This window comes from Balaenoptera acutorostrata, chromosome 8 (assembly GCF_949987535.1).
Source record: "Balaenoptera acutorostrata chromosome 8, mBalAcu1.1, whole genome shotgun sequence".
Classification (NCBI taxonomy): Eukaryota; Metazoa; Chordata; class Mammalia; order Artiodactyla; family Balaenopteridae; genus Balaenoptera; species Balaenoptera acutorostrata.
In genome coordinates, this window is record NC_080071.1 from 38,277,202 (window position 1) to 38,304,812 (window position 27,611).

Here is a 27,611-nt window from a genome sequence, read left to right on the forward strand (position 1 = left end):
GGTAATGAAAGGGCGGCTTTTGAAGGGACAGAGCACAGCCCCTCAGATGGCTGGGTTTGAGCCCTGTTACATGCACGCTGCAATGCATGCAACAATGAAAATAATGGAGCATCTGACCAGCTGACCTCTGGGTACCGACCACACCACCTCACCATCCACATCATCTCACCATCAACTCCCAGCCCCTCCGAGGGGCCTCCCCTGCCACCCACTGGCCAGCTCACTGGGATACAGCCAGTGGGATGGCTTTGACTAGGCTTTGTTGATAAGGCTGAACCAGAGGGAGATTTTCCCAATCCTTCTGCCTCGCGCCTGGGCAAATGAATAAGCTGCCTGTGTCACTAACATATTCCAGGTCATGCACACACACAAACATTATTATATCTTGGAATTACTTTTAAATTACTGTCTTTGGGGTTTTAACCATTTTCCTAGAAATGCAGCTCAGCAAATCCTTGCGTGGAGCAAGGATGGCACCCAGTGGCCAAAGTGTTTCATCTCAGATCTTGTTTTCTCACAGATTTTCTGTTGCTTTTCTCTTTGGAAACAATGAATGCCTTAAGATCTTTTTCTAAAGCCAGAGTTGAAACTCCAGATCACCTGATCCCTTTGAGCTAAAGTGCACGTGCACACACACACACACACACACACACACACAAATTGGGGCAGTATACAGAGATTAATTCAGAATAACTTCAAAAAATCCTCAAAGATTTACCTTAAATGTCTTGTGTTAAAGTCATCATATTGCAGATATGCAGATTATTGCTCATGATGTCCCTAATATCATACATCACCCTAGGAAATATTATACAAACATAAACCCAGTCTCACATTCTTCACTTCCTATCTTCCCCCAAATAGTCTCTAGTTCATGAGTTCTCATGCCTTAAACATAAGACTTTATCTCCTGACAAGTGCTTTATCATTAAACTGATATTTGCAATCTCATATCCTTGTTATCTTTCTTACAAGGTACTTGGCAGGTCTGGAGAGCACAGGATAATAAAGTGAGACTGCTCTTTTTCCTTTGAGCTTTCCAGATGTCGAGAGATTTCTATACAGCTAGATAGCCAATCAGACTGTAAGGAAGACAAGCAAGATGTCAGAATAATGGATCATGTACCCTCTTGCTAAGAATGATGCAATATCTTCATAATGTTTGCTGTTTCCAATTTCCTTAGGTTTCTAAGCAGTCTGAAACCCCAGGGCAAGAAGTCACATGGACGGCACAACCACAACACAAAAAGAAGCTTCTAATAAAATAGCTAATAATAAAATATATTGATTGCCCAAAGAATACCACGCAAAGTCTCTTTTAAAATGGCTATGTTAAGTTCAGCCCAAAATTCTGTTTTTCTCAGACATCATCACCATGCATGCTTATTTGGCCCTCCGGCTGTTGAAATGCCATGAAGGTTCCAAGATAATAGTTAGATCAAAAGAAGTGGCTTCAGGATAAAAATCCATGATATTGCTTACATTTTCCTATTCAGCCACTTGGAAAGAAGCACTGTCTTCAGAGTCAAAATAAAACACTGGAGAGAAAACTCAAAGCCAAGCATGTGCATTGTTCTTGCTGGTGCTTTGGTTCTTGTTGTCTCATATGTAAAATGGAGCTGTGATATCCCTGCCCTCACCAAGAGGTTGTGAGGCTCAAGTGAGATAAAGGTATGAAAAGGTTTTTATATACTGCAAAGTCATTATTTAAGATATTATCATTTAAACATTTATAGGTAGCACTAGTGTAAGTTTTTATTCTGAAGAGATTGAGGCTCTTGTCTTACCTAAAATAATCACTTATCTTCCTCACGAGTATTATTGTACTATTTTACCCTTCAAATGTAATAGAGCAATGGTGGGCTTTGGAAATCACTTATAATATATAATTAAACCAAGTTGAGCCAAATCTTCTACCAAACACCCAAGTTTTTAAACAAAGCTTAATTTAAAGCTTAGGGTATTTAGAAATTGTAAGGACCCCAAGATGTTTTGTCAACTTTATGTTGCTTTCTGTTTTATTTTCCCCTTCCCTCCTATAGATAAGTTTTACAGGCTTGTAAAATTATAGCGTTTTATAGCTGGAGATGGCTTTGTTTTTCAGATGAGGAAACCTGAGGCCTAGAAATTTTAAATGAGCCAAGAGGTATGGTGGCTGCTTTGTCTGCTTACATGTTTGCTCTTTCTTGCCTTACTGTGTCTGTGGCCTTACAAAGACTGCCTTAAAAGGGGCAGCTCTGGCTACTGAGACTGTAGAAAACCCTTCAATCAGACACTCTCTCCTAATTTCATATTTCAGATGGTGTCTTGGAACCAACCAAATCATGATTTGTACATGCTTTTAAGATTTTGAATAGATCCATTTTCAACTGAGAGAAAACATACAGAATTACCAAAGCAGTACATAATTTCAAAAATAGGTAGAAGGGAAAGAATACAGGCTCATACAAATAAAAAGAATTAGACAGGAATCCTGAGATTCAAGAAAATAATAGTTTTAAAGAATTTAGTCAGCAGGGTACTGGTAGCAGGACATGTGACTGAAGAATATCACTTAACATTAAAGAAATTGCTGAATCAACTAAGAATTAATGGCAACGGGCATTTGCCCTGCTGTAGAGCAAGGAAGGACAGATATTGTCATTACTAAATACTCCAAAGAGAACATCTTAAACAAAGACAATGAATCCCTTTATTTTTATATAGTTTATGCTTCTTAGGAAATCCAGAAAACTAATAATCAAGAGCTTAAAACAAGGGGTTGAGGCAGGATTTGCAGACACTCTCAATGTCATAGACACCTGCTTCAAAATTCTACTCACATGTAACTTCCTCTGCCATCAAAACTGCAAACAGTTCAATGAATTTGGTCACTTGGCAGAAATTTCTCCAGCACCCAGGAGCAAGGCATGGCTTTAGGTGACTGAAGGGTTACAAAAATGAATTAGACAAGGGCTCTCACCTAAAAATGCTCCTAGTTTCACCAGATGATTAGACAGGTGCACGAAGATTTATATCACAGGGTAGACACTGATAAGTACAATGAAAGAATGAGCAGATCACTTTTGCTGAAGGACAGTTAGAATGACTTCATGGGGGGGGGGCAATTGAGCAGGATCAGATGGCCTGTTAGGACTTTAAATATGCAGAGAGAGGAACAGGATGGGAACAAAGATAGGGAAGGGCAAAGTACGCAGAGAAAACATCAAATAGAACTCGTGTGAAGGGTGGGTAAATGGGAGCATGAGAAACAGGCTGGAAAAGTGAACTGGAGCTTAGAGCTCAGAGCACTTTTAATGCCCATTGAAAGAACTTGTAATGATGGACTCCAAAGGCTTATAGCAGATGCTAAGCGTTGTGAGAAGGACACTGGCACCGACAGAAGAGTACTGCTGATCTGGCAGCTGCGTGCAGGATGAATTTGGGAGTGCAGCAGGGAGCCCAGACAGGAGAGCACTGCATAGCCACCGTCTGCGGGACAGAGAAGGAGGATCTGAACGGTGATGGCTGTGAGGATATGAGAGACGCTCCGAGTCCGAATGGAGGGGACAGCATGTGAGAGTGGGGGGCGTGAGGACTCAAAGATGACTGCACAATTACATCTACAGTGCGCATCTGGAGAGGAGGGTGAGGGGAGCGTGACAGTCAGGAGTTTGTAGCTTCTACCTAAACTGAAGAAAGAGCAGAGAGAAAACCAACCATTGTGATGGCTAAGTCACGCTCACATCATTGAAGTGAGGGGCTATCGGTTCTTTATTTCCGGTTCCATCTCTATAGTTGCAGATAGCTCTTACTAGAGAAAACCAGAAAGACGGGAGAGTGATCCAGGCCCAGATGCCCTAGTGTTCTGGAAGGTTCTGAGCCCTTTGGCCTTTACAGTTCCCTTCATCGTTCAGGGGTCAGGGCTCTAACTGGGCCACCCTGTCGCCCTACACTGCTGTCTTCCCTGGACCTTCAGGACTGTCACTGCTCTGAAACCAAAACCGAACTGTCTTTGATTTCATTCCCTCAGGCTCAGACTCCCTGGGCCTTCAAGTGTGACACGTAAGGAACGCAGGGAACCCAGCTGTGTTAATGGGTAGAGGCAAGAAGGTGGGAGAATCTCCGCCCAGGAAAAGTAGATGTTCATAGTGCCCTTTGGGAGACAGCTTGCAAATGGAAAGAAGTGACAAATAGTGGCTATTTAAGGTGATCTGAGAGGAGGTCAGGGTCACCACAGGACGTATTTGGCCAGGTGGGTCCTTGAAGAGCCCTCCACTCAGAGACGCTCAGTTCAGCAGGAGCAAAGATCAGCCTGGACTCGCAGCCCTGGTTCCCCTCACATCACCCCCCCACCCCTAGTATTTTCTACACTCAGGAATGACAATGTACAGCATCTTTTTTCTGATGTGGCATTTGATTAAGACACAATTCATAAACAGAACTGTGTATGAACACATGGACATTTGAACACAAGGACTCCACATATTTATGGGGTTGTCCTAAGCAGCTCAGGCCGTCAGCTCAGTCTGCTGCCTTAGGAGCAGAAGATGCCTTTTAGGATGCTGACTCAGCTGTTTCCCCTGCAGTCAATTTCTTGCTGAAGGTTCAATAACTTTCCCTGACGATAAAAAAATCTCAGATATTAAACTCGGCATAAATACTATTTCAAGTCAAAACAACCCCCTCAATTCCAGAGGTGCGGGGGGGACCAGAGAGGAGACAGAATAGGTTAGGTGTAAGATGATATCCAAATTCTGTTCATAATGCTGCAAAGTCATCTTTTAAACAACCTTAGAAATAAGCTGGAGTGAACTGGAAAGTCATTGTTGAGATTCCCAAAGGCAGCCTTTCATGAAGGCTGTGAGGGCTGAGACTAGAGAAACAAGGGAGAGCTCTTCTTCCCTCCCTGGCACCCTGAGGCCTGGGGTTACCCCTGGGTCGTGAAGGCACCTCTGTGGGAGCACCCAGCCTGCAGGAGAGCAGCTGGAAGATGCTCCCTACTGACAGGGGTGGGGAACACGAGCTACCCAAACCTCTGCCACGCAGTGCCCTGTGCCACTTCTCCCCTCTCTATATAGTGCACGTGTCCTCTGCAAGAAGCTGCTGCAAGGATTGGGCTTTTCCACAGCTCCGCAAATGGAGCTGGCAGGGCAGTGGTCAGTACACCTGCTGCCTTCCTGCAATTAGAAGAAGATGCGCCCTCTGGAGGCTCCATTACTAAAAAGCATCCCGTGCACTTGGCCAGCCAGGTGGGGATCAGTCCCAACCCCTGCCTCCCTGTGCAGGGACCCTTGTGCAGGGCCCTATGACAGACACATCCACCGGCATAACGGCAAGGGCGGTTCTGAGGGCAGGAACTTCTTATTATAACATCTGAATATTTCATGGGTCAAACGTGTCTCCTGAAACTTAATTACTTAAAAAAATAGTACATCACATCCCATTGCTCAGCCTGTCCCCTGCCATCCATCGCACAGAGGAGGCCATAAGATCCTATTTTTGATGTAGCCGTTCGTATTTTGGTATGTAAAGGCCACAGGGAGCACCTATCCTCAGTACTTTATTTGCTTTACCAGGATGTTAATTTGTGGCCTAGGCAATAACATTGAAAACTTGAAATATGCAAGAGGCAGTCCAAACCCAAACACTCAACATGAGTTATTGGCGTTTAATTACTGAGGCAGTTAAATAGTGCTGTAAACAAGTTCATCTCTGATTGCAGCCATAACCCTTGCAGTTTGGAATTGAAAGAAGGGATGATAGAAGATGGCAATATAACATGAGGACGTCCATGAGTTGGTTTTAATTGGTAAACTGGCATATATAGTGATAACTGTTTGGTCTGTCCACCGCATTGGAATCCTAGGAAAGTGCATAAAATTACGGAAGCATATAATTGGTGTACTAAACTCATTTTCTTATGTTATCACAGCTGACATCTTCAGGTTATTAAAAGCCTTTAAACCAGTCATCTTCAAAGAGACCTAATTGACAATATGGTCTTTATACATTATTCTTGTTTGCACACAGCAGAAGAGATGTAAACAGGCACTAAAATCTGCACAGATTTTCTGGGCATATCTTTCTTATTTCAAATTCAAGGAAGATCAGTAAATGTTAATGAGGATAAAAACCATTCTTTAGATCCTGGTTTCCTCATTCAATGCACAGGGCATCAACCCATAAAGGATAAACTAATATTATAACCTGAATCAGACTTTTAAAAAGTTAACTCATTAGTTCGAGGAAGTTCTGTGATCTTTTCGTGTATAGGGGGCCCTACATAAAGGACTGTTTCCCAAGGTATAATGATATATTAGAATGACAAAGATGGGCTTAGGTTCTGACATTCTTGGATGAGCAATTATATGTTGTTTCACCTACTTACTCTGCTTAGACAATCTAGGGGCACTTGTGGAATGGTTTTCACTCTCTAACCACCATTCACCCACCCACCACCACACACCTCTCAAGGAGATTTTTCCCAACAGGAGAAATAGGGTTAACCGAACCAAACAAAACAGGAACAGAAACACCCTCCCCCTGCCTTATGGCATTCTAGAATAGGAAGAGAAATCCCCAAACATGGAAGAGTGTGAAAGAGGAAGACAAGGTAAGAGGAAAGGTAATGTGGTATCATCCTAGCATGAATGATTATTGAAGATTCACTACAGGTTTATCATATAGGAAATCTGTGTTCCTTTAGGCCATACCACCTAGGAGTACAAATAGTAGTGAATTGAAAGTGATTAATGGTATGTATCACACTCTCCAGTATTTTGGGATCTCCATCTCTCCTACTTGTTTCTGGGAGTACTCAAGGTTCTTGTCCTTAAGATGTGACCACTCAGCCCGCAGTGAGTCCTTCCGCCTCTGCTGGTCATGTTGGTAGGCAGGTGTCTTGCCTCTGGTCCATAGTGATGCTTCCTTCCATTGGGCTGCTGCTTCCTGTTGTGTGCTACTGACACTCTGGAATCCCTGTGCTCTTGGGGTAATTTAATGCACTGAAACCATACTAAAGCCCATGCCTTTTGTGTCCCCTTATGTTCTTAGCTGAGAACATGAAACCATGGGAAGCTGGAGTAAGAGACAAATCCAAGAGACAAACTCCATGCTGAACTTGGAATCATCCAGACACTAAGGCCTGTGGCCTCAACTCCCAACAGGGAGAGTTTTTGACTCAGAAGGCCTCTTAGTCTCTCACGTAAACAGACCACATCTCACTGGTCTTCTAGACATGTCTGAATCCCAGATATGGTGAAGCTTAGGCTGCAACTGGAGTCTGACCTGTGTACGTATGTATTTGACCTCCAGATCCTGTTAGCACTTGATGATGAAATCATTTTCTTCCCAAAATTCTGGCTTAATCTCTGAATCACTGATCAGTAGCTTGGTCCCAGCTGGGCATAATCCAACACACTGAAATGCAGCCATTCTTTAACTCATGAAATCTCATGGATAACTCTGATTCTACATTTCAAATCTCTCTTTTCTCTCCCTCCCTCTCTCTCTAAATATATATATTATACATGCATACATATAGATATATAGTACTAGCTCTGTTAAAAAAGTATTGCAGTAGCCAAGGTTACAATATTTTTGAATATATGCATAGTTTATTTGTATATATTGGTCAAAACAAAGCACTTATTTACTGTGATTTAGCTACAATGTTAGGAAACTGCCATTGCACACACTGTACTGTGAAACTTAGGCAAATACTTTTCTATGTGCAGGATTATTTTAAGCCTGCTGCAATGATAAGACATCAGCTACTGATTATGATGTTTTATTTACTTTATATATCAAGAAAAAAAGCCATTAGGTTAAAATTATCTACTATATCTCAATTATACTGTAACAAGATATTCACTAATATCTTACAGGATAAAATCTGGAATAAATCACTTTAGTTAATAATCTTGATCATTTTAAGATGAAATAACCCTTTTTTCCTCAGATTTAAATACTTCATGTTTTTTCAGTATGTTTGTGAACTAAAAATAAAAAAAAGCAGGGCAAATTCCAAGACAATGGTGTTTGCCTTACTCTAAGGAAAGAATTAAGCCTGAACATAGGGCAATACTTTTAGAGAGTAGACAGCTATTGATTTTGGCTGCTCTAGCTCTAGACATGTCCCATCACATAGCTTCTGCAGTCATATTTAGTCCATTATGAGCTTTGCTGTATTTCTCCCTGCCTGCCCCTTGCATCTTTTAGCAATTAAGATGATTATAAAACAGTAAAAATATAAAACACAAAACAGTAAAAACAGTAAAATGTTTATGGAAACTTATTTCCATAAGTAGAATTGCTAGGTAACTGAACTTGATTGAAGTAAAAAAGCTTTAAGTATTTTTGATGGAAATATTTATCAAATGTATATAATATAAAATATAAAAAATTATATATAACCATGTTTTGAACATTTTCTTAATGACTAATTGTTTTGAGTTATAGAACACTAATGCTTTTTGGATTGATTCAATCAACCATTCAACAAGTATTTACTGAGTGCTACTATGTTCCAAGAACTGTGAAAGGCAGTAGAGATAGAGCAGTGAACAAAACATACAAAAAGCACTGCCCTGCTGGTGCTCATATTCTAGGTGGTATGTAGGGTGTTTATCTCTACAGCAAATGGACCGTGACTGCCGTGGTTTTGGCTGTTCCGTCTCCCTCCTCTGTTGTCCGCTGTCACCTCACTGGCACCATGCTTTGTGTTGTACCTGACCCATAGTAAGCACCTGGTAAATGGTAGCTACTATTATCCTAATCTCTTCACTTATTTTTACAGATGAAGATAAAAGCCCTAAGACTTTTAGTGAACAGAAAGTTAGAGGTAAGACCAATGCCAAAAGCAGGCATCCTGATTCTCACCATGTTACACAGGTCTTTTTCTGATACCCTGCATACTTAAAAAAAGAAAGAAAGAAATACCGAATCATTTAAATGATCATGAAGGGGCCGTTCAGCTCTATGTAAGTCCCTCTTACCCTCTAAAACTGAAATATGCAAACATGCCTTCCCCTAATTCTATTCCCCCAACGTTCAGTGGGCAGACCTAGTTCTAGAGACAAGTAACAAAGGGTCCGAAAGCCCTGGGAAGTTTAACTTTATGCACCATTAGGGCACCATTTGCCCCCTTACCTTAAACTTGTCAACTTCAGCTTTTGAACATGTTGCATGATAAGATAGCACCTGGTTCAGAAAAAAAGGAAAAAAAACTTTAATAACTAGACATGATTCAATTTTCTGAAATTCTCCTGGCTTAAAAATAAATTTTGCTCATGTATATCACCTTGACATAACAGTGAATGCTAATGCACGACGAGATATTTCCAGTAACAGTCTGTGACATAGATTGTCATCTGTGCAACTACAGTGGAATCTATTACAATGTGGAATGGAACAACAGCCCATGTTAAAGGCTAAGTATTTTATATCAGGATGTTTTTATAAGTAGTTATTTTATCAAAGGGACATAATGTGGCTCAAGACCACAGTTCCCAAAGATGTGAATACTTGTCCTGCGAAATGCTTTAGAACACAAATAAATTAAAAGGTGGGGTGTGTGTGTGCGTGCATGTACATATGTGCGCAAGTGTATGTGTGTTTGTGTGTGCATGTGTGTGTGTACTGTGGCAGACACTGTAGCTTGCTGACTCAACTTCCATGTCTGGTCTATGCTCACTTGCCTGCTTTTGTTGTACAGGAAAGATTATATTGTTATGCCCAATCACCTGCAATGCTTTTTGTAAGAGGATTTTATTTCCCTATCCTATTGACAGCTTGTTATAGGTCTAGAGTGGAAAGGGAAAGAGAAATGAGGCTGGCCCGGGACTGTCCTGCCCCGGACTTCTTGTTTTGTAGAACAAATAAACTCACATTTGCTTGAGTCAGTATTGGATGTTATAAGGTATACACACGCACAAACGTAATGTATATATTATATATACACTATCAGTCCCAGCCTTAATCTATACAAATCTCAAACAAATAAATCTGGGAAAGCTAATTCCCTTTGCAACTACCAACTTTAGAGAATCTCAGTGCATATTTGGCTCTGAAAAGCGAAGTAACACATTTTATTTTGTTAAACTCAGCATTTCCCAAATCTAGCCACAGAACTTCCTTTTAGTTGATATATTAATCTAGGAACATTCCAACCTGATAACCTATTGACCAAGGACTTTGAGAAACACTGACCCAAGGTATGTACCATCCGTGTGATAGAAGCAGGGCCACAGTAGAGGCAGTGTCTCACGGTGGTTAGAGCACAGCCTCTAGAGCCCGACTGCCAGGGCTCCACCGCTTCCCAGCTGTGGGAGTGTGGGCCAGCATCTTCATAACTGAACAGATTTTTCTCTTTTGGTTCAGAGTTTACTATGGTAAACTTTAGTTTGGCTGCCATTAAAACTTCTTGCTATTTACAAGTCTCTTTCTGTAGATTCAATCTTCAAAATTTATCTTTATTTACTTTACAGAAAAATTCCCCTGAAACTCAAAATCTCTGCCACCGGGTGTTGTGCCGCCACGCTTTTAGTATTTAAGGCATATTACCCACTCCCTTTATTCAAATCAACTTTGCTTACTTCCTTTATTATTATTTTTTTAAATAATAAAAGCTATTAACTTCACTACATTGAAACTATTTGAATGAGTGAAGCAGACAATTATTACAGATTAAGAATTCTGTCCACTTAACATGTTCTTTTGTTTTGTTTGTCATTATTGAAGTGTAGTTCTTTGTATATTTCAGATACAAATCCTCTGTCAGATGTATGTTTTGAAAATGTTACCTCCCAGTCTGTGGCTTGTCTATTATTTTCTTTCTTTCTTTCTTTCTTTTTTTTTGTTTAATTGTGAAAGGACTCTCACCATCTAGTTAATTTACACATCCATCACCTCACATACTTATCTTTTTGTGTGTGTGTGTGTGAGAGCATTTAAGTTCTACTCTCTTAGCAAATTTCAGTTATACAGTAGTGTCATCAACTATAGTCACCATGTTGTATATCAGATCTTCAAACCTTATATGTCTTATAGCTGAAAGTTTGTACCCTTTTATCAACCAATTTTTCTTTCTTTTTTTTTAAGCAGTTTTATTTGTTTTATTTTTATTTTTTAAAAATTTTTATTGAAGTATAGTTGATTTACAATGTTGTGTTAGTTTCAGGTGTACACAAAGTGAATCAGTTATACATATACATATATCCCAATTTTCTTTTAATGAACAAAAGTTTTCAATTTTGATCAAGTGTGAATTGTCAGTTTTTGTGTATTGTATTGTTTTACGTGTCCTTTCTAGGAAATTTTGCCTATCCTAAAGTTGTGAATCCATACTTTTTGCTATCTTTTACAAATTTTATAGTTTTATAGTTTTGTTTAGGTCTATGATACATCTGAAATTAAATTTGTGTAGGATGTGAGATTAAGACTTTAATGAAATAAATGCCTTGGTTACTTTGTTATGATTCTTAAATTTTCCGGAGCCAAAACTTGGAGCCAACATCATTTTGGAGTTCATTCTGAGATCTTAAGCCTCTCTACCTGCCAATCTATTAAGTCTAGTGACAAACTGATATCATAATGGAATAATCATAGTTCAGGCATACAAAATAGAGCTGGGCAGCCATTGAGGATCTGGTCTCAGATATTCTCCTGCACCACTGAGAACTTGAACTTTATGTGAACTATACCAAACCTAAGGACACCAGCCATTTTAAAAACAACATCTGGGGCTTCCCTGTTGGCACAGTGGTTGAGAATCTGCCTGCCAATGCAGGGGACACGGGTTCGAGCCCTGGTCTGGGAAGATCCCACATGCCACGGAGCAACTGGGCCCGTGAGCCACAATTACTGAGCCTGCGCGTCTGGAGCCTGTGCTCCGCAACAAGAGAGGCCGTGATAGTGAGAGGCCCGCGCACCGCGATGAAGAGTGGCCCCCGCTTGCCACAACTGGAGAAAGCCCTGGCACAGAAACGAAGACCTAACACAGCCATAAATAAATAAATAAATAAATTTTAAAAAACCACAAAAACAAAAACAAACAAAAAAAAACAACATCTGCTAGCTGGTCTCAAGGTTGTTCCTCTTCATAACTATGCAACCATTTTGGACCCCAACCAATTCTTGCTTAACAAGCACCCTTACTTCTTGCCAGTTCCAATTATAATTCCTGGTAAATAACTCACGTAACTAACTGTGGCTGCGCAGTTCTTGACTTTATAAGCTTTGTCCATTTTGTAGTCCAGTGGAACACAATTCAAGTGCTTCCTGAATCTGTGTCTCCCAGGCTGCAGTCCTAACAAACCCCCAATAAATGCCTCTTTATTTCAATCAGGTCTCCGTTTCTGGAAGTTTGGTTAACAAGTTCATAGGAATTTACTTATTCTATCTAATTTGACCAAGTTAACAATAAGTTCTACCTTTTGAGTCTTTTTGCGCTGAGAGTTCTCATTTACTTTTGTAAAACTCTGAGAACCAGTAAAGGGAGCAGGAGAATGACCTCACACAAGAATCTCACAGCCACTTTCTTCTGAAAGAGTACAGTCTCTTGTGGATGAGCAGGGAGGAATCATCAGCTAATAAGAGTACCTTGTTCCTGCAGGAGCAGGCCCTTTGGTAAACCGCAGTCTGGGAGGATGTAGCACTGTCCCCTCTTAGAATCCCTAGAAAGGCAACAAGCCAGCAAAGCTTGAGATTCCTCAAGACAAGGGGATTCTTGAGTCCTGCCACAGAATACTCTGATTTTTCTCCTTCCAAGCAGTTTCTGCTGTTTGGTCCTAAAGGGTTTCCTGGGATGCAGCAGGAAGATGGAGATGTTTCATTGTTCCAGTTACCCTCTGGATTTGCTCTATACAGAGAGCACAGCAATGGGAACCCAGCAATATCTGTACCCCTTTCATATAAACCATCAATGTAGCTATCACGCAATCCTGACTAGATAGAAATACACAAAAGTGATCTTGCTTAGCTCCTAGCTTCTTACAGTAGTAAAGTCTCTGATCAAATGTGATCACCTCACTGTTTTTAACAAGCATCTACAAAGGTTGTGAGGACACACAGGACTTTTCCTCATCACCTGTGGTCAGTGATCACATCCCATTCACTCCTCAAACTGCATCAGTTTTGGTTGTGCCCCCATAATTTCATTGAAACAGCTTGTATAAAGGTTTTCAGTTTCTTGCTACCAAATCCAAATCTTGCTGGACAAATCTGCAAATGTCTTTTGCAGCAATATTGAGCACAGGTGATCACTCTTGCCTTTTTTGAAGAATCTCCTCTCGGGGCTTTCTTGACACCACACTATTTTGGTTTTCATCCTACTTTTCTGTCTATTCTTTCTCTGTGTTCTTTGTTGGCCTGTCTCCTCTACTTTAACTCTAAATGTAGAAGTTTGTTGGGCTCAGTCTCTCCTTCAGTGATGTCATACACACTCACGGCTTTATACCTCACCTATAGGTTGACAACTTCCATATTTAGCCCTAATCTCTCCTTGAGCTTCAAACTCACATATCGTGCTGCTTATATCACTAACTTCCTACTTGGTTGACTCACTGGCATCTCAAATTTAACATACCTAAACATGCTTGTTGATTCTCCCATCTGTAGCAGGCAGAATGATGCTCCTTGTCCCCTCATGATATCCACATCCCAATCCCTAGAACGTGTGCATATATTTATGTTACATGGCAAGGGGGAATTAAGGTTTCCAATGGAATTAAGGTTGCTAATCAGCTAACCCTTAGATGGGAACATTATCTTGGATTATTACAGGAGCGTAATGTAATCACAAGGGTCCTTATAAGTCAAAGAGGAAAGCAGGAGAGTCAGACTCACAGTGATGTGATGTGAGAAATACTGAAACTCCACTGCTAACTCTAAAGATGGAAGGGACCCACGAGCCCACAAATGCAGGTAGCCTCTAGAAACTGGAAGCACCATGAAGGCAAGGATCAGATATGGTTTTGGTCGCCAGTGAGTATCCTGTCCCTAGGAGAATGCCTGATACGTAGTTGGCACTCAGCAAGTATTTGATGAATCATGCAATAGAAAATAATCTTAAAAAGAATCTTTCTATTTCTTGTATGATTCTCTGCTTCTATTATTAGTGGCCTTAATTTATGCCTTTTCCTCAACAAAAATCATAATATGTCTCAGAGCATAGACTGAACAGTGTAGGTAGGGTTGTCAGATTTAGCAAATAAAAATACAGGACCCCCAGTTAAATCTGAATTTCAGGCAAACCATTAATATTTGCACTATTTGGGACATACTTCTACTAAAAATATTATTCGTTGTTGATCCAAAGTTCAAATTTCACTGGGTGTCTTGTGTTTTTACCTGGCAGCCCTACTTCTCCAAATTAGGAAGGCTAGAAACAAGTATGGAACACTGCGCCATGTTCCCAAATATTCATGTTCCTCACCCAACCCCAACCCCACAGCAATTCCCAGTGACTTTTTCTTCACAGCATTTTATCTGGCAATCCTTATCGCAAGTCTAGAGTATTTTCAGCAATGCCAAATAACCCCATTAATCTAAAATCTGTGACAAATCTATGGATGCCATTGAAGGAAATATAACAAACACAATTCCTGATTACTTATAGCGTAACCAATATTCCAACGAGAATCATTACTCTGTGTGTGTGTGTGTGTGTGCGTGCGCGTGTGTGTGTGTGTGTGAGTGACCATATGGCACAGCTAATGACTAAAGATCAGGCAAATTTCTATGGTTGAGAATAAAATGACAAATTAAAGAATTTATTTTTTTAAACTACTGTTGTTGTTAAGCCCTTTTGGATAAGTTAAAGCTTCCTCCATGATTCCAGACTACATTAATTTTATAAGAATTTCCTCATAGGTTGTTGGGTCATGAGAGTTTAGCCATAACACACACAGTCACAAATTTTGTTTGACAGCTAAATAAAATTTGTATAACATTCACATTCAAAAGTAAACAGCTGACCCACAGAGCACTTGACAAACATTAAACTTTTGCAAGAAAATGTCTATCCCAGGTAGATTTATCTTTTGTGTCTGTATTAATTTAGAAAATATTTTAAAGTAAAATCTAGTGACTCAGTTTCACTAGATTTTACTTTAAAAGATTCTATTAAGAAATCTTTATAGTTCCAAAAATAAATCACTATTTGCAAAACCTTACCAACTGCAATTACCCTTTGGATTGAACTTGCTCCTAGCAAAACAAAGAAACAGAGGCAAGAAAATGTAAAATAAAGCAATTATCAGACTCATGCACAACAGAGTGAAGAAGTCATGTTTTTGTGTCGAGTCTCCACAGCAGGAAAAGACCCTTAACTACATTTCAAAAGAAAAACCATGAGCAGAGCTATGAAATAGGACCACTGTAGTAAGCCTTGCCCTCCACCACGTGCAGTTCAAGACCAGAGCCAAAGGCTTGCCTTGCAATCCCAGGAACTGCCCCTAAGTAGTTGAGGGCAAATCTCTCACATCAGTAGTATTGAATGTGAATTTATTGTGAATCTAGGAAGCCATTTGCTCCTGGAATGAGAAATGGACCATTACAAATGCTGGCTGCCAGGAGCACAAACAGAAAGAACCACTTAACAAGGAGGAGGAACACAGACCTCGCTGAGGACCCAGACTGGCTGTCTCGGGCGGCATGAATATTTACTGATATGTTTATGGCTCAGGTGGCAAAGTGGCACTTGATGGCACTTGGAAAGTAAACTGATAACAGAGTTAAGTTAAGGTGGTCTGAAGTCAAATCTCAAATAATTTATATTGATGAGCTCCAAAGAAGTAAAGAAACTTAGCAATCAGCAGCAGGCCTCCGGCCAAGGATGGTGACGAACCACAGGAATGAAAAGTCAATTTACCTGGGATGACATGATGGAAGTGCGAACTGAGTGAAGAAGCATTCCCCAGGATTTCTTAACAAGAGGATGGTAGGCTTCAGAGACACTGCAACTGAACGAATGCAGAGAAACTGAGAAATCATCAGTTTCTACTGTCAAATATTTAAGAAACTGCCTGCTGTTTAATGGAATGAAATGTTCAAAAAAGATAACTTCAAATAAGTGCATCTGCCGTGTGAGCTGTTATCACACCCTTTGGATTATATCTGTCATAAAACATATTTTTAAAATTCTAAAAATGACAAAATCTTTTTGAATTTAAAGTAGAATAAAAGATAACAGCGGAATCTGGGGTAATAAACAAAACAGTCAATTGTCAGGATGACTTTAAGGTCAGCTGCTTTTTAAATACTATGTGCAGGAAACAAGGGTCACACTTGTAGTTCATATCAACATATATTTACGGTGTATCTACTATGTGTAAACCATTGTGATAGATATTTTGGTCTTCTTTTTCCCATATTGGCAAGTACATTTTATTGGGGGCCTCAGTTTTATTTGATTGTTGGTAGTTGTATGAAGCACTGTGCTGAAAATGATTGTTGAGGCTTAAGGAGGAGCTCAGCAGGAAGGTACGCTGTGATTGATTAGTGATGTCTTCCATAGGCATTGGGGAGGGAAGAGCGGTGGCACGTGTGCTATGTATTTGCAATCACTGAAAACATCAGAATATAAGAAATGACTCTCTGGATCAAATTCATTCAGACTCTATTGATGAAAAGTGATGCAAAATATATTTTGAGAAAATCATGGATGTCTAAATTTAAATGATTAGGGATACACCTAAAACACAGATGTAATTTTGATTGTCAATTTCATTTTGTATTAGGTAAAATTTCTACTGGCAATAAACCTATTAGCTCTGTAGCCAGCCACTGGCCCTCTGTGATATAAGAAAGAGTGACCTTCTCAGGTAAGAGGCTAAAAGTTCTCCATTTGACCAGGAGGACAAGCTGGTAGAAGGTATAAGAAAGTACAATTACAAGAAAGTATCAAGTTCTTACTGGGTCCATCTTCTTAGGTATTTAAAATAACTGTCTTGGTTTTGAAAAAACAGGCTTCCTGTTATATGGAAACAGGAAGAAAATAAAAGCATCTATTAAATTGTGTTTAGGGGGATATGAGTAAAAGGAGTTTTCCAAAGAGCTTCTTGTACTGAAATCTATCTTGACAACAGTGTCCCCATATAAAAAGACTTCTAGGGTAATATGAGACCTGCCCATCTTGCCTGGATTCTCTTTTAATTAATCTTCTTGACAGAAAAGACATGCCATTTTTACATTTCATTCAAAGGTACGGAGTCAACTTCTCCAGTGGTTTGAGAGAGGCCTCAACTTAGGACGAGAGACGCATTCATCATTTTTTCACCCAAAGCAAAGATTTAATTTAATCATTCTATGTCACTACCAGATTAAAATGTTAATATTTGTAATCACACTCCAAATTTCAATCTAATTTTGAAAAGTAAGCCCTAAAAATACTGTCATTATTATAAATGTTACCCATTAGCTAGAATATAATGACAACACCAGAATATAATTCTTTTGGTAGCTACCCAAACTATCTTTCACTCTTTGCTCATAAGTTGTTAAACATTGGTACTTGTGCACTTTCCAGAGGATACTGTTACCTTGTATTATATAAATCCCGAAAATTAACAGGCACTCTGAAACTACATCCAAATTATTATCCATGGCATATCAAGAAGGCCACACATTCTTTGACACTCTTCCCATGAGAAGTGGAGTCTACGTCCTTTCCCCTTGACTCTAGGTGGGGTTCATGACTGTTTCACTAGTAACATAATATGTAATAGTGATGCTGTGCCAGCTGCACTGGGCCCAGGCCTTAAGAGACTGGATGCTTCTGGACTTCCCTGGTGGCGCAGTGGTTAAGAATCTGCCCGCCAATGCAGGGGACCCGGGTTCAAGCCCTGGTCCAGGAAGATCCCACATGCCGCGGAGCAACTAAGCCCGTGCACCACAACGACTAAGCCTGCACTCTAGAGCCTGCAAGCCACAACTACTGAGCCCACGTGACACAAATGCTGAAGCCTGTGCGCCTAGAGCCCATGCTCCGCAACAAGAGAAGCCACAGCAATGAGAAGCCCACGAACCGCAACAAAGAGCAGCCCCCACTCGCCGCAACTAGAGAAAGCCCACACGCAGCAACGAAGACCCAACGCAGCCAAAAATAAATAAATTAATTAAAAAAAAAAAAAAAAAGAGACTGGACGCTTCTATTTCCCAGCCCTTGAAACATTCTCTCTTGTAGCTCTGAGCCACTGTATATAAGGTCTATTTACCCTGTGAGAAGTTCCAGCCACATGGAGAGGCCTGAAGGATGAAATACCAAACACAAGGAGAGAGAGGCCAAGGAACACCACGAAGCCACACGTGTGACTGATTGAAGAAGCCATCTCAAAATGCATTGTCCAGTCCCAACCACCCCAGCTGACCCATGTGGATCAGAGATGAACCACCTATCCTGGCCATTTTGGAATTCCTGACCCATAAGATCAGGAGCCTTTTGTGTATCTTAAGACACTAAGTTGCAGGATAGTTGGTTAAGAAGCAATAAATAAACAAAACAACATCAACCTTCAACAGGGCTTGCCACCCTATGCCATCCACAGATTTCTGTAATTCAGGTGTCAACTGAAGCTCGTCTTTCAAAATCTAGGTAAATTGGTTTGAACCCTTAAAACTATAAAAGCCTATGGAAATTCAAAGCCTTTTTCAAAATATCTGCAAATTCCTGGCAGGTTTATATTCTTACCTTGACCTTCAAGTTCTTATGTATTCTTGTACTGTATCTGCAATATAATCACCATACAAAAATGTGAAATTCAACTCCACTTCCAGTTCCACAAAAAGATCCTCTCACATCAAGCGTTCATGAGTTCAGCAGATCTTGAAGATTTTTTCTTGTTCTTTCCTCCCTCCCTTCCTTCCTCCTTCCTTCTCTCCCTCCCTCCCTTCCTATCTTTCTCTCTTTCCTCTCTTTCTTTCTTCTCTTTTTTTCTCTCTTTCTCTTTCTTTCTTACTGGAAACAAATGATGATGTTTCATGATTTCCAATAAAATATCAGCCTCGCCATTCTCAAAACATCTCTTGGTCCTTCCACCAATGGGGCATTTCACTGACCATTGACCTTATAACTTTTAGCCTCTCTTCATTTTTCTGGCTTCTCTCCAATATAACCTTCCTTTTTACTTTTTCTCCCCTATTCCTCCATTTCAAATGTAAAATAACAAAATTATCTCCCTTTCTCATATAGAATGGTTTGCCACACCCTCTGGTTTCTGGAGGTGGCCAAAATCTATTCCTTTGTAACTTTACCATCCCATGAGGGCTTGTCAAGGTTCTTCCCATAGAATTCCAGTGCCTAAGTTAGATAGTATGTCGCCCACCTTCTTACACTTTGGGAATTCTCATATGTCTCTTAAGCCGTTCATTAGCTCAGTGGTTCTCAAACTTTAGCATGCATCAGAACACAGATGGCTGGGCCCTGCCTCCAGACTTCCTGGCTTAGTGTGTCTGAGGTGGGACCTGAGAATTTGCATTTCTAACAAGCTCCCAGGTGAGGCTGATGCTGCAGGTCTGGGGACCACACTGTGAGAACCACTCTTCTAATTCCCATCCATGGATTCCAGGTTAAAGATGTCTGGGTTAGAGGGGAGGTTATCAGCTGGATGTTGGTATGAGCAGAGAGGAAAGAAACAAAGTTGTTTGGGTCTTCTCCCAAATCCCAGTATGATTTGAATAGCTCTTTTTAAGAGGTTTAGAAATGTTTCCTTCGTTTTATTTTGCTGGTTACAGGTTTCATAACTATCTTTCTTTTCATTTCTGAATCACGTTGAAAATAGAGATGAAAAATGCTGTGAAATTAGTTTCAGTGCATATGTTTAGAACACTTTGGTTTATGAAAGCAATTTGGTAAAGATCCTGCTTAAAATCATGTCATCATGTAAGTCAACTCTCTGACACTTCTGAGCACAGATATCAGAATTCATCCCCTGAACTGCACTGGTTTGCAGAATGACCTCATTCTCTCCTTGTCTATAGGGGTCAGTCAGTAGTAGTCCTTGATTTTGCTTACGTAGATTAACTGCTTTCTGGATTATCTATAGCATTCTTAAGGCAGGCCATTTCCTTCCATTTAGTAGTTTTGTTTTGTTAATTTTTCACCACTTGGTACACCAACATTAGGAAGCAGTAGAGCTTGTTGGCTGAGTACAGGGGCTTTGGAGTTAGACCGCTTGAGGTCATAATCCTGGTCCACTAGCCCTGTAACTTTGGCTTAATTATCTAACCTGAGTCTTAGTTTCCCCATCAGTAAAAGGCAGGAAATATCTGCATTTTCCACTCACATTTCACTGGCTGGAGCAAGTCCCATGGCTCCATTTAACTTCAAGGGAGTGGAAGGTGTAACTCTACCATGGACTCAGCAGGGGCAGAATCAGAAATATTTTGTGATGAACTCTAAAGATTACCACAATGGTTTAGGCAGTCAAACAGCAAGTTGTGTTAGAACTGTTTTTGAAATCAGAGCAAATGAGTCCAATATATGAACTCTAGTATATGGATTTTATGGTGTTTGTTCAACTTTTGCTTCTTTCCTGATTCTCTTCTGTATTTCAAAGAGTTGTATTTGGTAGGCAGGTTCTCCAAATAAGTGGGATTATAGTATATCCTTATTAAATTCTCTATATTTAACAGATACAGTACATGTAGTGTATGGCCATTAAATACTGTTGATTTGACTAAACACACTTTGATACCTACTGAAGAAAATTATTATAAGTGAAGGATTATTATTGGGTTATTTCTGTTCCATAACTTTTAGAGCTGCTTAGTTACTAATTTCAATCACTTCAATGTCCTTAGGGTGAAGGAAACAGCCTATTTCTTTTCAAAAAGTTGCACGTGGCAATAATTCTTCTAATTTTTAAAAAGTTTTTAGTTGTCTCTCATAAAAGATCTCAGCCATTAACACTTAAATTTAAAAGGTTTTTTTGATTAATTCTTAGTGTTATTCATTATGACTCTATACCTATGCATATTGGACTATAATTTATAACTGTTTCAAAATAAATGTTCCTTTCTCACAGTTGCATTACTTTCCACACTATGTGTTAAAGTGAGGCTGTTTTTCTTAATCATGTAGATTATTAAGTATATTAATGTTTCACAAATGCTTTTCTAATGAACTCCTTGCTTACTTGTTTTTTTTATTTGTTAACAGCAACAGAGGAAAATATAGCATTCTTTTGGGCTAACTGAGCAACTTGGATTAGTTATTTCTGTTTCTAAAACAACTATAATATGTGTCAATGATTTTTTCAAATCTATAATTTAAATATCTGGAACCATTAGTGATCTGATTTCACTTACTGCCATACTTCCAAGTAGCCCATTATTGAATATTTATATATATTTATTTTTTGTACCTCTCCCCTCGTGGTTTTTGTATAATCAACAAGGCTACCACGGTTGATGATTTGGGAGAGAGATACTTTGCTTATTTGCATTGATTATGTAGGAACACCATGGAGAACTTTATGTTTGAAGCAGCGTGGTTTTGCTGGGAGCTCCCCCTGGAGTAAAAGGAATAAGAAGGGACCGGGCCTTGTTTGGGCCACTGTCAAACTGACTGGGGCCACAAGGGCAGCCGGTTGCCACGGAGGAAAGGGAAGTCCAAAAGTAAGACTGAAAAAGGGCAACTTTTAACCTGACTGGGCAAGGTTGGTGGCTACAGAGATCAGATTAGATTTGAGGGAGTAAGTCAGGGCATAGCATCCATGTGGTTGAGGTGTCCAGATTATGAATCATCCATTCAATCAAGATATATGAATTGAGGACTTGCAAAACATTCTCTGACATAAATGGTGCCAATGTTTTCTTAGGTAGTCTCCCAAGGCAATATAAATGACAACAAAAATAAACAAATAGGACCTAATCAAACTTATAAGCTTTTGCACAGCAAAGGAAACCATAAACAAAATGAAAAGACAATCTACAGACTGGGAGAAAATATTTGCAAATGATGCGACTGACAAGGGCTTAATTTTCAAAATATACAAACAGCTCATATAACTCAATAACAGAAAAACAAATAACCCAATCAAAAAATGGGCAGAAGGGCTTCCCTGGTGGCGCAGTGGTTGAGAATCTGCCTGCTAATGCAGGGGACACGGGTTCGAGCCCTGGTCTGGGAAGATCCCACATGCCGCGGAGCGGCTGGGCCCGTGAGCCACAATTGCTGAGCCTGCGCGTCTGGAGCCTGTGCCCCGCGACGGGAGGGGCCGCGATAGAGAAAGGCCCGCGCACCGCGATGAAGAGCGGTCCCCGCACCGCGATGAAGAGTGGCCCCCGCTTGCCGCAACTGGAGAAAGCCCTCGCACGAACCGAAGACCCAACACAGCCAAAAATAAATAAATAAATAAATAAATAAATAAATAAATAAGAAAAATCCTTTAAAAAAAAAAAAAAAAAATGGGCAGAAGACCTAAATAGACATTTCTCCAAAGAAGACATACAGATGGCCAATAGGCACATGAAAAGATGCTCATCATTTCTAATTATTCGAGAAATGTAAATCAAAACTACAATGAGGTATCACCTCACACCAGTCAGAATGGCCATCATTAAAAAGTCTACAAATAACAAATGCTGGAGAGGGTGTGGAGGAAAGGGAACCCTCCTACACTGTTGGTGGGAATGTAAATTGGTGCAGCCTCTGTGGGAAACAGTGTGGAGGTTCCTCAAAAAAACTAAAAATAGAGTTGCTATATGATACATCAATCTCACTCCTTGGCATATATCTAGAAAAAACTAAAATTCAAAGAGATATTGATACATGCATCCCTATGTTCATAACAGCACTATTCACAATAGCCAAGACATGCAAACAACCTAAATGTCCATCGACAGATGAGTGGATAAAGAAGATGTGGTGTATACATATACACAATGGAATATTACTCAGCCATAAAAAATAATGAAATAATGCCATTTGTAGCAACATGGATGGACCCAGAGATTTTCATACTAAGTGAAGTAAGTCAGAAAGAGAAAGACAATTACCATATGATATCACTTATATGTGGAATCTAAAATATGACAAAAATGAAACTATCTATGAAAACAGAAAAAGACTCACAGATATAGATATACAGACTCGTGGTTGCCAAGGGGGATGAGGAGGTGGGGGAGGGATGGATTGGGAGTTTGGGATTAGCAGATGCAAACTACTTTATATAGAATGGATAAACAACAAGGTCCTACTGTATAGTACAGGGAACTATATTCAATATCCTGCAATAAAGCATAATGGAAAAGAATATGAAAAAGAATATATATATATGTATAACTGAATCACTTTGCTGTACAGCAGAAGTTAACACAACATTGTAAATCAACTATACCTCAATAAAATCTATTTTAAAAAATATCTATTGAGGACTTAATTGTGCCAAGCACCGTGCACATGGTCCCTGTCTTAATGGAACTTCTGTTTTAGCAGTAGAGACATACACTAAACAGTCAAACATATGCATTGAAATAATAGCTACAAAGTCAACTAGCAAAATGCTGAAAGAGACAGTGGGGGTGGGCGGAGTGTGGGGAGGTGGCAGGAAAGTGGGTTAGAGACTCCCTCTCTGAGATGGTATTTAAGCCAAACCCAGAAAATATAAAGGAGCTAGCCAGGACAGGGGCAGAGGGAAGGTATTTTGGGTGGAAGGCGAAGCTGCTTGGAGGGCAAAGTGAGTGAGGCGGGGAGACCTGAGGAGGGAGGGCTGGGCAGAGGCCAGGCCATCCAGGGCCTTCTAGCCCAATAAAGGATTTTACTGTTGTCAACGGGATGACACTGAGGGATTTGGGGCAAGAGACTGGCTGTGACCCGGGCAGCTCCTTATGCACTCCTCCTCAATCACACCCCACTCCAGATGTGACCACCACTCCCACTTTCGAGGTATTCTTTTCCTTGGTATATTACGTAGCTTTGCCTGTTCCGAACTTAGAAAAGCAGATCCCCATTACATGTAGAACGTGACCCTGTGGAGGATGGATTGGAGGTGGACAAGAGGGGACAGGGAGAGAGAACGGTGGCTGGGCCAGGACAGTGGAAGTGGAGACTGAGATCTGTGGAGACAATGCACAGGGATCTGGAAAAAAGAGCCCCATCCAGGGAGAAAGGACCAGGACCATGGAAGTGCTCAGCCTTTGTCTTTGTCTTTGTGATGCTTAGACAACTGTATTGCTCGAGACCCTGGCCACCCAAGTCCCAGCCTGGGCCCCACGCAGTGAAGGGTTCAGCTCTTGGGCTGTGGTCCACCTCCTTGGGGAGGAAAGTCCCTGGGTCCCAGGGGGACATGTCCACGCAGACTATGTTCCAGGTACCTGGGATCACCCAGACAAAACTCCAGGTACCCCAGAATTTCCCCAGGCACCCCACAGGCCCCAGCCCACTGCCAGGACCTGCATGGGCTTCTACCCCAGATTTGGCCTCCTCTGGGTGCACGTTTGTGGGGCTGTGGACAGGGTCTGGAATGTGCAGACTGGGGGGTTCACACGTATGTACAAACCCAGCACAGTGCAGGGAGGGGATGGGTTGTAGAGAGAGACAGGCAGCAGGTAGTTCCTGGGTGTGATTTACCATCTTTTGAAAGCAGCATCCCCTTTCCGCTCCCTATGTTACAGCACTATCAAGCTACTCAGCATCCAGATACTGAGTGAGACACTGAGTGAAGGCCAGTTTCTTACTTAGTCGAGTATAAACCTGGTTTCAAAGGCCAGTGTTTCACTACAGAAGCAGGCAGGCTCAGGCAGGGCTGCTCCTCTGAGGGACACTGTTCTTTCTCACTCTGTGGAGTAATCGACCTGCGCCAACTGACCCAGGCTCAGCATTTGCTTCTGTCAGGATGGAACTAAGGACTGTGTTGCTGGAGCTCAACACAGACCCAGGCTATCACTCCTAGAATCTGTGCTGTAGAACCAAAGGCATTAGGGCAGAAAGGAACAGTCTCCTTACTGATAAATAAGGTATTAACTTTCAGTGAAGCAAAAGAGGAGGAGGACAATACATTTCCAAGGTGCTTTATTCAACTTGAGCTTTTAAATCAAATGGCTTTTCTTCATTATTTGTCCCTTAACTGCTGTCATCACTGTCTCATGAACCAGAAGAGACCCTTTACTTTGGCTCTCTTCTCACTCTCATCACAGCTGGTCAAGGGCTCCAGTGATAAATGCAGTCCTGCAATTGATAGGACATTCCCTAAAAGACACCTGGGTGCACAATCTGCAAACGTGGCTCCTTCAAACATACAGACCGAGCTTGAACCCTCTGGCTCTGCTTCTAGCTGTGCAATGCAAGCCACAAAACCTCTCTCAGCAAGTTTCTAAGAATTCCTGAGCCCTAGTTTGCTCATTTGAAAAATGGTAATGATACTGTCTACTCCATACTGTTTAGGTGAAGGTTAAATGAAATATACATATAACTTAATACAGTGCTTGACACTTGATAAATATTTAATATATGTAGCATTTAAAAAAGTACCAAAGAATAACATAACAAAAGGAGAAGAAAGAATAAGAATGTAAATTAATGAAAGAAAAATGTTTAAACAAATAAGCCAGAACAAGTTACCATGGGGACTATTGTAACTTACTCCAAACATCCTGCTTTGTCTGGGAACTCTTGTCCAGGATCCCAAAGCACATTCCTGAGACCACGGTAGTGGTGGCAAATCATTTGAACGTGGATTTGATTTTGGAAAACCACCAAATATCGCTTAACAGGAAATAAAATGAAAACATGGCCAACTTTTTGTTAAAAAACAAAGTATGACTATGAAGTACCGAGATGAATTTTCTCTCTATAGCTGCCAGAATGATCCCTCTAAATTGTCACACTGATCATGTTCTTCTCCTGCTGAAACTCCTCCAATGATTCTCCACGGCCTTCACAATCAAGTCCAATTCCTTCCAGTAACGCAAGCATCTTGGTGATCTGGTCCCTGCTACCTCTCCAGCCTCAGGCCCTGCCTCTGCCCCTGGTGTGCCCTTCGCTCTGGCTGTATTGAGACAGCCTAAACAGCAACTACCTCAGCCCTCCATGCTTCTGCCACAACCCTCCTGCCTGGAGTGCGCCCACTAGTTGTCTTTCAAAATTGTAGAGCTCCCTGACACCTGCCACTCAGAAGTTAACTTCTCTACAAAGCAGCAATGACTGAACTTTCTGATTTAGATGCCCCTCCTCCATACTTCTCAACCTGGTACCCACCTCTCTCCTGGAACTCATCGCCCTGTACGGCAACCACACTGTCACTTGTCTCTATCCTCCACTACACTGAAATTACTTGAAGTATTGTACCATGGCTTATGACATTTACATATGGTCTGTCATGTTGTTTTGGTGAGACATTAAAAAGTACAAGGTATGAATGTATATACCTCAGGGTTAAGTAAGTTCTTGGCACATAATAGGTAATCCATTCATTACAATAACAATTATTTCTTGCAAACCTCACAGTTTCCATTAAAGCGTTTCAGAGTTAATGATGATAGGAGTTAGTTAAATGATGATAGGATTATTGGAAGAAGTGCACAGACTCCGCAGATGACTCTTTTTGCAGGGAAGCACCACTTGCTCATATCCATGCATTCTTTGTTAAAGCTTACTGGATTCTGGTATAAAATGATGTAAGATAAATGGGGGGGACCTTCAAGATGGCAGAGGAGTAAGACGTGAAGATCACCTTCCTCCCCACAAATACATCAAAAATACATCTACATGTGGAACAACTCCTACAGAACACCTACTGAATGCTGGCAGAGGACCTCAGACTTCCCAAAAGAACAGAGGCCAGAGGGCGACCTACATGCAGAAGCAGGGCCAAATCCAAAGACGAACCCCAGGAGCTGTGAGAACAAAGAAGAGAAAGGGAAATTTCTCCCAGCAGCCTCAGGAGCAGCAGATTAAAGCTCCACAATCAACTTGATGTACCCTGCATCTCTGGAATACCTGAATAGATAACGAATCATCCTCAAATTGAGGCGGTGGACTTCGGGAGCAACTGTAGATTTGGGGTTTGCTTTCTGCATCTAATTTGTTTCTGGTTTTATGTCTATCTTAGTTTAGTATTTAGAGCTTATTAACACTGGTAGATTTGTTTATTGATTTGGTTGCTCTCTTCCTTTTTTATATATATTTTTTCTTTCTTTTTCTCTTTTTGTGAGTGTGTATGTGTATGCTTCTTTGTGTGATTTTGTCTGTATAGCTTTGCTTTTACCATTTATCCTAGGGTTCTATCTGTCTTTTTTTTTTTTTTTCAGTAGAATTTTAGCGCTTGTTACCATTACTGGATTTGTTTTCTGGTTTGGTTGCTCTCTTCTTTCTTTCTTTTTTTTAATTACTTTTTTATTTTTAATAATTTTTAAAAAGTTTTTATTTTAATAATTTTATTTATTTTATTTATTTATTTTTCTTTCTTTATTTCTTTATTTTTCTCCCTTTTCTTCTGAGCCATGTGGCTGACAGGGTCTTGGTGCTCTGGCTGGGTGTCAGGCCTGAGACTCTGAGGTGGGAGAGCCGAGTTCAGGACATTGGTCCACCAGAGACCTCCCGGCCCCATGTAATAGCAAACAGCCAAAGCTCACCCAGAGATCTCCAACCCAACGCTAAGACCCAGCTCCACTCAACAACCAGCAAGCTA

At 40.6% G+C, this 27,611-nt stretch overlaps 1 protein-coding gene across 1 annotated transcript in view; it reads right to left on the reverse strand.

Annotated features, from left to right (window-relative positions):
• Nucleotides 1-27,611, reverse strand: part of PDE11A (phosphodiesterase 11A) — a 447,087-nt gene that overhangs the window by 143,382 nt on the left and 276,094 nt on the right. Inside the window, exon 10 of the mRNA XM_007190409.2 lies at nucleotides 9,133-9,183. Coding sequence (XP_007190471.1) covers nucleotides 9,133-9,183 — 51 coding nt within the window. The remainder of the gene's footprint in view (nucleotides 1-9,132; nucleotides 9,184-27,611) is intronic.